Genomic DNA, 12,009 nt, shown 5'->3' with positions numbered 1-12,009 from the left:
ATTATAAATAGTCAAAGAATTCAAGTTGAGACCTTTTTTATACAAACCTCCAGTTTCTCTTGGCTTCTACTCAAATCAGTATCTGTCGCCTTTCTTAAAATTTTTCTATCATACATGATGATGAATGGATCTATTGATATAAAAAAGTCATATAAATTTTCCATAGAATTTGTTTTAAAACTAGTTTTATTATAGAAGCACTACATTTACATTGTAGAAATCTAGAAAATACTACAAATGAAAATAAAATGATCACATTCTTACCACCTGAGATCGTCACTGTTAAAATGTAGACTTTTTCTGTGTCCACACACACATTTTTAGACCAGAGAGTATGAAATCACATTTTACATATAGCTTTTCAACTCCCTTTTTTCAGTCGTTCATCTCCCATCCTTCCATTTCAGAAAAATTTTGTCTCGTCTAATAACCGCTACATTTCCATTTGTGAACCCCCCCTCCTCAAAATGTTTCTCAGCTGGTATGTCTAGACTAGATCCAATTTAGATAACATGTTGGATCTGTGTGATGTGTCCCTTTAGTCTTTTTTTATCCAGCCAAGTCCCTGGTTAAAGAGACAGTTGTTGAGGAGACAGGAGTTCCTGAGAAAATCTCAGCTTCTCAATTTGTCTGATAATTTGTTGTGTTTTTATTTAGCCCATTTCTCCATCCCTTATATTTCCTACAAAGCAAACACTACATGAAGGCTTTATGGATTCAAGTTAAGCACTTTGCAATGGAATACACCATGGGTGGTATTGCTATGTCTTATGTAGGTATGTAACAACGTATGTTTGGCCCACTGATAGTGTTACTGAAATTGATCACTAGCGTACGGTGATATAGCTCTGATTCCTTCATCATATATAGTTAAGGTTTTTCCCTTGCAACAAACTATGGATATTCTAAAACCTCTTGAATTTGGATTTTATTAAATTGAAAATCTACTAATTTGGAACTCAGCAACATCTGGGCGATAATTTACTTTTGGTCAGCAAAATGCCTTCTTAGAGTACAAATTAATAATGTAAATTAAACAGGAATGATAATTTAAGAAAATATTTTCAGGCACTTCAGAGTATAAATTTACATATATATCACTGACACCCTATTTAATGGAATCTTCTTTTGTTAACGACTACAGGTCTAAAAACTAATACTTCAGCAATTTGATAGATTAGTTCAAGTCTTTCCTATAGATTTGGAGGTGATCTAATGTTTTTTTTTTTATTTAATAATTCCGATTTTATCTGTTTTAGATAAACTTCACCTTTACCTATCAATGTTAGTTTGGATACTCCAGATACTGAGTTATCTTTAGAGAGAAGGGAGGGGGTTGCAATTGGCGGGGCTAGAGGACTTATGAAATACCTGTAATATTTTATTTATTTAAAAGTATACAGTTGTCCCTCGTATCCACAGGTAATTGGTTCCAGGAGCATCCTTCAAAATCCAAGGATGCTTAAGTCCTTTAAAGTCAGTCGGTCCTTCATATTCATGGATGTGGAACCTGCAGATATGGAGGGCTGACTGTATATATTTTGCACCTGTCTGTAAGTTTGGCATGTTTTATATTTAGAAACGGAAAAAGCAGAGAGTTATAAAAAATTATTAAAACCATGCCTTAAATATTTTAATCTAAAGTATACCAATGTACTTGAACTTGCTAATCTTTAAATTATTATTTATCTTTTTGTACAGAATTTTGAATAGTCAGTCTTTCTGTGTACAACCACACCCACTGTGTATTATCTATGATTTCTACTTTTAAGTCTTTTTGTAACACACAAGAAAAAATATTTTGGATATATACAGTGTTTTCACAGTCTTGCACAGTTGGCAATTGTGCCTAATTTGATAACAATTTTGTTTACTCTTAAATCTTCCAATAGCTCCTTTCTCAATTATTTTATGTTTATTTAATATTTAATTAAATTATAAATATAAATGGCACAGATATTATACAATCAGCTCTTTTTTATATAAAAATTTATTTTTGGTTGTGTTGGGTCTTCGTTGCTATGGGTGGACTTTCTCTAGTTGCGGTGAGCGGAGGCTACCCTTTGTTGCAGTGCTTGGGCTTCTCATTGCGGAGGCTTCTCTTGTTGCAGGGCACAGGCTCTAGGCACATGGGTTTCAGTAGTTGTGGCACGTGGGCTCAGTAGTTGTGGCTCGTGGGCTCTAGAGCGCAGGCTCGGTAGTTGTGGTGCACGGGCTTATTTGCTCCACGTCATGTGGGATCTTCCCAGACCAGGTCTCAAACCCGTGTCTCCGGCATCGGCAGGCGTATTCTTAACCACTGAGCCACCAGGCAAGTCCCTGTACAATCAACTCTTGAAAGCATACAGACGAATTGTTTGAGCAGGAGTATTAGAGAGGGCCTGTTAACTGTGTTTATTCACAGTGCATTGGCATTGGTCACTATGCTTTAGAGCAGGAGTTGACAAACTTTCTCTGGAAAAGGCCAGGTAGTAAATATTTTAGGCTTTGTGAGCCTTATAGTCTCTGTACCTACTCAACTCTAGTGCAGAAGTAACCATAGTGAGTAAGCAAATGGATATGGTTATGTGGCAGTCAAACTTCATTTATCACATCAGGCCATGGGTTGGATTTTGTTCACAGGCTGCATAGTTGGCCAACCTCTGCTTTATAAAATGAACTGAGTATTAGTTAATCCAGAGCGTCACTTAAGCGGAAGATTGTTGAGATGGCTTTTCCTCTGTCTCTGAAGAAAGTTTTAAGTAAATTTTAGTTTGTAGAGTAACAGTCTCTTACTTTGGAATCAGGTGGGAAGTGAACAAAGTTAATTTCACAGTGAGGTTTTATTATGTCATTCTAAAAAATTAATATGAATTGCAAGTATTGGCCAAAGGAAATTTAATTGGTTTGGGAGAATAAAGGCATAATTATAGGGTAAAATAGATTGTAGTTTTGTAAATAATAGATTTTGTATCTGTTATCATTAAATATTCCCAGCGTTAAGTGCAGAAGAGACTATAACTATTATTCTGTAAAAATTAGGATGTATTACAACAAGAAGAAAAATCATACAGGCAACAAATATATTTGTGATTGAATGCTGAAATTTTCAAGTGATTATGATTTGCTAAGAAAAAAGAGTTGGGGAGAGTACAAGTCTTAATGCTAGGAATCTCTGATCTATAATCATATTCACTACTCTGTATATCTGAAATTCTTAAACCAACTGGTTTTAAGATTGCAGAACTGGTAATATAACCTCTTTCAGTCCAGTTCCACACCTACCCACCCTCAAAAGGTAGTCAGAGAAACAAAATCCTCAACAGTAAGATTCTATTAGTGCTTTGTCCCTGAGCACCTGCCCTATAATAATAAAGTGTTTGTCATCCTTACAGTACAGTTTCACAGTCTCCAATTACTCCCTGTAAAAGTTTGCAGGTCACTTTGAAGCTTGAAGGATAAATCTTTGTTACTATTATGGAATATTGCCATAGAAAATCCCCTATTCCAGCTAATTTTCTTGGTAGAGATTTCTGTCATGTGTTTTATTAGCCATTTCTACAGAATAAGATTGAAGTTAGGTTACACTGTATACCGCATGCCATGTTTATTTTATCATTTCTAAATAATCAGCTATCCTTTTGTCTCTAGGGACATATTTTTAATTGAAAAGCATTTTATTCAGAGTTCAGATTTTTCTTAATTAGTTTGACTTTTCCCCCACTACATAATAGTATCAAAATTTATCTATGAAAACCTGCCAAATTTTAATATTGTAGTCTCCATTAGGCCTGAACTCTTATCAGGAAGATTATAAAGAGATGATGTTAGATGGGTTAGGACAGTGTAGTTATCATGTAAACGGACGTATGCGTGTTTTTATCCCTTCATGGAAGAAAGGGTATTTAAAAACTGAAATGAGTTGGTTGACCGAAGTGGATGGCTTTAAACATTCCTTCCAATGGAGATGCTGTGGGCCTTTGTTAAAGAAAGTGCATCCACCTGCCGCATAGGCTGCACTTTCTCAGGCTCCAGTGCTCGCTTTTCCATCTTGGCTGTACCTTTGAATGTTGTGAAAGTTGCCTAAGGCATGATCCTTTGTTTCTTTTTCTCTCGGTCCCTTGCCTTAAATACTATCTGATGGTTCCTAGATTTTTTTTCACCAGCCTTAATCATATTCCTGGGCTTCAGATTTGCATATCCACTGCCTCCTGGGCATCTCTAACCAGATGTCTGTAGACACCTTGAACATTTACCCCTACTGTCATCATCATCCTTCACACATGTAACAACTTTTTCTTATCCATTGTTTACATCTCAGAAAATGGTACCACTTTCCACCCAGTGGCCCAAGCCAAAAACCCAGTTCTCTCATTCCCCACGTATAAACGCATCAGCATATCTTATCATCTCTACGTCCAAAATATCCCAAACCTTGGTATTTCTCACTACTTGCGCTCTCGGTCTCTGAGACAAAGCCTCTTCATCTCTTGTCTGCACTTAGGAAGCAACAGCTTCCTAGGATGTCCAACTTAGCACTAAGACCTTCCAAGCAATAGTTCATTCTCTTCCCAAGCAACCAAAGTATTAAAAAAAAGATAAATCAGACCTGTAATCCCTATTTAAAACTCTCCATTAGAATAAAATCCAAACTATTCACTAAGATGCTATGTGAACTGGCACCCACCTGCCACTCAGTGTCATCTCCTGCAACTTTCCCCTTAGTCACCATGCTTCAGGTACACAGGCCTTTCTCTTACCCAGACCCACTAAGCTTTTTCTTGCCTGGGGCCTTTCTCGTTTTTGTCTAGAGCACTCTTTCTTCCAGAGCTTTACAATACTCCTCCTTTACATTCATGTGACACCCGGCTGCCCTATATAAAAGAGCAATGCCCTTCCCGCTAGCACTCCGTGTATCTCTGACTTTTTTCTCCATAGCATGTATCACCTGACCTGTATTAATTGAGGCTTGGTTTATTGTTCTCTCTCCTCTCTTGTGATTTGATTCAGGGTAGTTACAGAGATTTGGCCTGGGAAAAAAATGAGTCCAGTAGCAGCTCCTCTGAAGGAAATAATTGCCCCTGTGGGTGGGAGCTGTATTAGGCAACAAAAGATTATTCAGCCTACTCATTGGCTCAGGCTATGCAACCTCTGTTCTCCTTCTCCTGTTTCCTACTTTGTATCCATTGGTATCACACCGATGTACCATTTTGACCTTTTCCATGCTAAAGAGAAACTCAAAACAAGTTTGGCTAAATGCTCAGCTGCAGTTAAAGTAGCAGCAAAAATTAAATTGTCAGCTATGGACCATCAGGAACCCAGAGGTGAAAGCAGGTGTGTAAAAGTTGCCTGTAATTTAGACATACAGTTCAATTCCACGAGATGCCTCTGTCTCACAAAATGTGTTTGCGGTATCTTGCCTGAGGTACTGAATAGCTAGAGAAGAAATTAGTGAAGGACAAAGATACTTACACAGGAGAAATCAACTTTCTTCCTTGACATCTACTGTAAAAGCTCTGAGAGTGTCTATTTCTGGTCTTTGAAAGCTACCCATGGTCATGTGAAAGCTGTATTTTGCAGTTCAGTTTGCTTGGGTTGCACTATTTTTCAGAAAGACTGAAAAGAAGGGGCAGACTGAGTCTTTACACAATATCCATGGTTCTGGAATGGTCAAAGCCAAACTTTTTAAAAGCCAGGGATAGGAGCCACAAGAAAAGATCATGGAAGCTTCTCAGACAGAGGCAGGAGTGATGAAGTGAAGACCGAATACTTCAGGATTTCTTCCCTCTCCATTCTCGTGACAACCACTTAATTCTGGAGTGACATACAGGCTCGGGGCTGCCCTCCAGCCACTTCCTGGGCTGCCCTGCACATGACATTGGCTGTTACATGGAAGCATGGGAGCATGTATGTAGGACTTGTTTTCCATTATGGTAATCCCATCTAAGCCCAAACTTCTACCCCACTAGGGCTTCTCATGTCATGGAGTTTATTTCAAAAAAACAAAGTTGTCTCCCTGAACAGCTATGATCCAGTTATACCTGACACCCTGACATTATACCCACCAAGTATACTTGAACCAATCTCTCAGCCTTTGGGACAAGAAAAAGTATTTGTCACTGGCCTCAGTACCTAGATTTCATCTTCATTTTTTTAATACTATTTGCAACACTTTAGCCTAAGGAAATTAGCCTTACTGTGGTGATACAGACTAATGCCTAGTGGAATCTATCTTGGCAGCTCTTAGGATATTAAAAAAAAAAATACAGCCTTCGACTTCTAACAGTCTTTCCTTCCCCAGCTTTAATCCATAATTTAATATATCCATTCAGAGTTTTTCATCCATCAGAACAATACTGTTTTGTTTTCATGAAATATTTTATTGGTTTCTTATGTATTTACATCATTAAATGCACTTGGGCACTTGGGTTATAATTCAACTCTTTGTGTAGAAGCTGGCTCTTCGTATTGTCATTAATAATTCATAAGCTCCATAGAATTACTTTAGGCCTTTTAACCAAGTATCTTGAATCCTAACATATCCAGTGTCATTTTAGCTTCCAGTTTAGAAAAAAAAAAAAAATGACTGTGACAGGTCTTGCTGTCTCAGGAGACCTTGAAAAAGAATTTTATTGCTGTTTCTTGTTTCTTTTTAAATTCTGGATGGTTAAAAAGCCTACAGTGTAGAAAAAGCTGCATATCACAAGTAACAAAATCATGCCAGTTACATGACCTCACAGACTGGAAAGTATTGGTAGAGGTCAGAGAAGGAAATTTTCCATCAAAGCTCATCACAGAAACCTACTAAGTTCTCAAAGTCCAGAAGACACCCAGGGAGGCCCCTGGGTTGATTACGAAGCCACATGCATGCTTCTCCCCAAATTATTAGGAAACAACAGTGAAATAAGGGGTGTCTTACTGGGACCAGACTCACCAACTTTGTGTGGCTGAACTGCGTGTGGAAACATGCACTGGTACTTTTGAAATCTTGACATTTATTCCCCAAAGAAGCCACACTTAGAAATAGTGAACTAAGTCTGGAAGTAATGAAAATTTGGTATGTATTTTTCAGAGCTGTAATTCAAGTGGGTAGTTGGGGTTGAATTTCTTTCTTTTTCTTCCTCTTTTTCCTTCATTATTCTTTTTTTTCCTTTCTCTTTTAAATTGAAAAGAGACTTGGTTTTTGTTGGGGGGAAGAAAAGGCTTTTCTCTGGGTTGTTTCCTCTCATTATCAATTTTCTGTTAAGTCCCGTTGGGATCAGTACTCATAAAGTAAAGGAGCTTGTGTGATCTACTTCATTATAATCAAGTTGAATCTGCCCTCTTTCAGAATAGTAGGGTGTTTTGAAGCACTGGTACATCTCAAAGAAATGAGGCCATTTCCTTCACAAATTTATGTTTTCATACAATGAGGTGTTATTGAAAGAATAATTTTTCAGTCCCTCTGAGGTGTATAAAGCTGCTACACAGAACCATTATGGATTTTGAGGAGTAAGAGGAATAAAAGAGGACTTTGCTCATCTGAGGCTAGAATTTTTTAATTAACTGAAAATCAGTCTCTGTATTTGAGTGCAGCTGATTCCACTGGAAATGTATTAATGCGGAGACTGATTGCTGCATCTCGCAACTATGTTTTGCTTATATTTGTAATTGTGTTGTGGCAGCTACTGTCTGCTTTTTTCAATCAAGTGATCTTAAGTCGATTCTCTGGCCTGTTTGGAGAAATGGCACCCCTGAAGGACAGGGTTCAAGACCCTTTTACTTGATTGTTTCAGTGCAGTGCTTCTCAAACTTTAGTGTGTATGTGAATCAACGTGCGTATTTCTTTTTTAACTTCAGATTCTAATTCAGTGAATCAGGGGTGGGGCCCAGGAGTCTGCATTTGCTGCTGGTCCACAGACCACACTTTGAAAGCCAAGATTTTATAATACGTTTATGTAAAAATCCCAAATTTAAGCATTATGAAGTTGGAGGGTGAGGGTGGAATTAAATGTGTTGGCATTTCTAAGGACAGGTCAGTGATTAAGTCTGTACCTTCATAAAACATAAGACAAGTTGTGTCCTTTGCACCCTTCTACTATTTTAGTAGCAAACTGACGAACAACTTATACTTGAATTCCTTGAGAATGGAGATTACATTTTACTGTGTTCCAGTTTTCATATTCCTGGAGCCTAGCAAATGCCCAGGCATCTGTAGATGGCCAATTAGTGAGCTGAGTTGAATTGAATCAAATTGAATTGATTGAACTTCATTAGAACAATATAGGGATGACCTGATTTTGTACCTTTAAAACCACTTGTTTTCTCTTTAAGAGATTTATATTGCTTCTATGTACAAATTTAAAATTCTGTCAGTAATTTATAACTGACTAGTATCCAGAGTTACATTGTTTTTAAAATTATATTCTCTTAAAATGCAATATGAATAAATAAATACAAATTAAAGATAGTGAAGATCGAAGCCCAAAGCCCTTGTATTCCTAGGAATACTAAACAAAATTCTGTCTCTGATAAAAGGACTTTGGCCAGTCATTTCTTATTGAAAAATTTTATTTTAGAGATAAGACAGAAGGCATTCCTGGGCTGTTTTGGCAGATTCAAACCTGTTTTTCCCATTTCAGAAAGAGTACAGATTGTTGTTGTCTTCAGTAAATTATACAAACACCAAAATACTACAGTTAGTATGTTTGCATCCCAGAAGGATTTCAGTAGATCGCTGTATCAATCTCAGTATGCATGAACAAACTTGAAAGCTCTTTTTTCATTATTTCTTTTCTGTATTTGATTTTGCTTCTTTTATTTTTTAATAGCTTTATTGAGATATTATTCACATACCATACATTTAACCCATTAAAAATCCACAGTTGGCTTTTATTATATCCACAGTGTTGTGTATATGTTGCCACAATCAATTTTAGAACATTTTCATTACTCTGAAAAATCCTGCACCCCTTAGCCATCACTTCCTAATTCCTTCATCCCCCAGCCCTAGGCAACCACTAATCTACCTTCTCTCTCTATAAATTTGCCTATTCTGGATATTCATATCAATGGAGTCATACAATGTGTGGCTGACCCATGTTGTAGCATGTATCGGTACTTCATTCCTTTTTATGGCTGAAAATGTTTTGTTTATTCATTTATTGATGGATACTTAGTTTCTACTTTTCAGCTATTAATAATACTGCGGGAAACATTCATGTACAAGTTTTATCTCTTTTTTATATATTCCTATGAATGGAATTGCCAAGTCATATGCTTTATCTCTTTTTTATATAGTCCTAGGAATGGAATTGCCAAGTCATATGTTTAACCTTTGACAAACTTCCAGACTCTTTTCCAAAGTGACTGCAACATTTTACATTCCCATCTGCAGTGTACGAGGGTTCCAGTTTCTCCACATCCTCCCCAATCCTTGTTATTTCCTGTCTTTTTTATTTTAACCATCCTAGTGGTATCACATGTGGTTTTGATTTGCATTTCCCTGATGACAGATGATGTTGAGCATCTTTTCATATGCTTTCGACAATTTGTATATGTATTTTTTAAGAAATACCTAGCAGATCCATTGCCCATTTTTTTAAATTGGGCTATATGTCTGTCTATTATTGAGTTACCAGAGTTCTTTATATATTCTAGATACAAATTCCTTATCAGATAACATGATTTGCAAAATATTTTTCCCGTGATGTGGGTTATCTTTTTACTTGATAGTGCCCTTTGAAGCACAAAAGTCTTCAAATTCGATGAAACCCAATTTATTTTTTCTTTTGTTGCTTGTGCTTTTGATACTATATCCAAAAAACCAATGCCTAATGCAAGGTAATGAAGGTTTGCTCCTAAGAATTTTATGGTTCTAGCTGTCACATTTAAGTTGTGATCCATTTTGAGTTAATTTTTATATGTGGTGTTCTCTTACTTTTTAAGTGCTGTGATCTTGGCTACCATGCAAGTCTAAACAGAGCCCTGAGAACATATCTCTCTGCGGAGTATAACCTTGAAACCTCCAGACACGAAGGCTTGGACATTATTGAGAATGCAGTTGACAATTTGGAGCCCAGGAGCGATAAGCAGAGATTCATGGAGATGTACCCTGCTGCGTTCTGTCCACCAATGAAGTTTGAGTTTCAGTCTCACATGGGTGATGAGGTCAGTAATTGATTATCTTAAAGCTAATGAATTGTCTCTTAACTTACATTACTCTTCCCCTGCTGTACCCAGCAGTTGTAAAAATTCCCAGTTGTCTTCTCATGCCTGCCTTTGCATGGGATCTTAGCACAATACTCTCAACAATCAGCCACTACCACCTTTTAAAGCAATGATCAAACACTCTAATGCCTCCAGAGGCCAAAGAAATAGAGGTGCAAACTCACCTGGGTGTAAGCACTGCACTGTTGCAGGATAGTTAAAGAATTCTTTCTCCACCTCAAGACATTCAGATTTAAGTTCAAAACAAAGCGTTTTCTTGGCCCAATAGAATCTGTCTGAAGACTTCTTATAATCCCGATTTAAAGATCTCTGTAAAGAAAAATAATTATAAATGGCAGGAAAATGGAAGACAGGAAAAGAGATACAAACCATTTTTTTAAGACTCAAGTTACCTCCAAACTGGTAAAACGAGCATTAGAAAGGATGTATTCTATCTTAGGTTCTTTATATGAGTTTAGCTTTCTGTCCTATTTTATGCAAGGGAAAAACTCCATTTAAACCATTTACGAGTTACAGAGATATATTGTCTGTGAACAGGGGGAAACAAGAAGAACCAATAATGGAGCATGCTCTATAGCACTTGGTGTCCCAGCTGTGCAAAACAGTACTCCTAGATTAAAAACTCAATTTTAGCTTATTGTGGTGACAGTATGTTTTTAAAAATAGGCGTACTTATAATTTCCATGGCAGATTTCTTCTTTAATGTCGTATTTTCTCTGAAACACCTAATGTTAAGACTTATAATATGTATATGTATGTACCTGATATATTTCTAACCTAATTTTATTTTTGCTTGATTTGATAGAGTGAATTACTTGATTAAAAATGGTAAGCAGTCTTTATGCCAATAGCACACGAATTTGACAGGCGAGTGGCTTATCCCACCCAGAGTTATGTTTCTAAAACCAAATGGTTTTAATCTTTCAGTTACGGATGGATGTATTAAACACAGAATGATAAAATGTCACAAACAAGTTATTTCAGTTGGGTTAAAAGTTGTTACTTTTTTTTTAACTATTATTATTTTAATATAGTAAGTCTCCTGCCCTTTTTTATGGCCAGTTCTGCCAGGAAGCAATAATCTCTACGATGTCTTGGAGACTCCATAAAAGGAAACTCTCATTTGCTGAGACCATTTCTGTGATGAGAAAGATGAAAAGAAATTGTTCATTTCTAGTCTGATTTTAATATAATTAAAAGGCTCTTAATTTTGACCTTATCCATAATTGAGATCATGGCCAAGATATCTTTCTACCAAAGCCTAAGACAGGTGGCTTCCTCAGTTTCGTGGTGAATCACATGATTTGGCTGAAAATTGGCAAGACAAGCCATGGTTGAAGATACAGAAAACAGTTATTCACTTTTTCTGAGTTTTCACTGTGTGCCAGGCAGTGTTCTAAGTGCTTTATGTACATCATCCCATTTCATCCCCACCGCAGCCCTATGGCGTAGGTACTCTTACTATCCCCATTTTACAGATAAGGAAACTGAGGTTTAGTAACTTACTGTAGTCACCCAGCTGACTGTAACCAGCAGGCTCTGCTGCCTGCCTGCATGACCGTACACTTGGATCATCCGCCACACTCTGCACAATAACTTATTCCACAGGTAGACGGCAGCATCAGAGCTCCATCTCCAGCAACCACCACATTCTTAGAGGGGTGCTTCCCACTGCTGCTTTTTTCCCAGTCATATCCAGGCCAAGCAGCTGCATTCTGCTCTTGCCACTTACATAACAAGTTCATATTTAAGACTGAAGTTTTGAGGCGGCTGTTAAAAGTAAAATATGTAATTGGAATCTTGAGGGGATCCGCCTGATTC

The 12,009-nt window shown here is 37.1% G+C and overlaps 1 protein-coding gene across 2 annotated transcripts in view; it reads left to right on the top strand.

Moving 5' to 3' along the window:
- Positions 1–12,009, top strand: part of SRGAP1 (SLIT-ROBO Rho GTPase activating protein 1) — a 270,991-nt gene that overhangs the window by 185,541 nt on the left and 73,441 nt on the right. For both annotated transcript variants that reach the window (XM_065888084.1, XM_065888085.1), the window contains exon 7: positions 9,907–10,128. In XM_065888084.1, the coding sequence (XP_065744156.1) occupies positions 9,907–10,128 (222 nt within the window). The remainder of the gene's footprint in view (positions 1–9,906; positions 10,129–12,009) is intronic.

This window comes from Phocoena phocoena, chromosome 11 (genome assembly GCF_963924675.1).
Source record: "Phocoena phocoena chromosome 11, mPhoPho1.1, whole genome shotgun sequence".
Classification (NCBI taxonomy): Eukaryota; Metazoa; Chordata; class Mammalia; order Artiodactyla; family Phocoenidae; genus Phocoena; species Phocoena phocoena.
The sequence above is the reverse complement of the archived record's forward strand: the minus strand, read 5'-3'. Positions and strand labels throughout refer to the sequence as shown.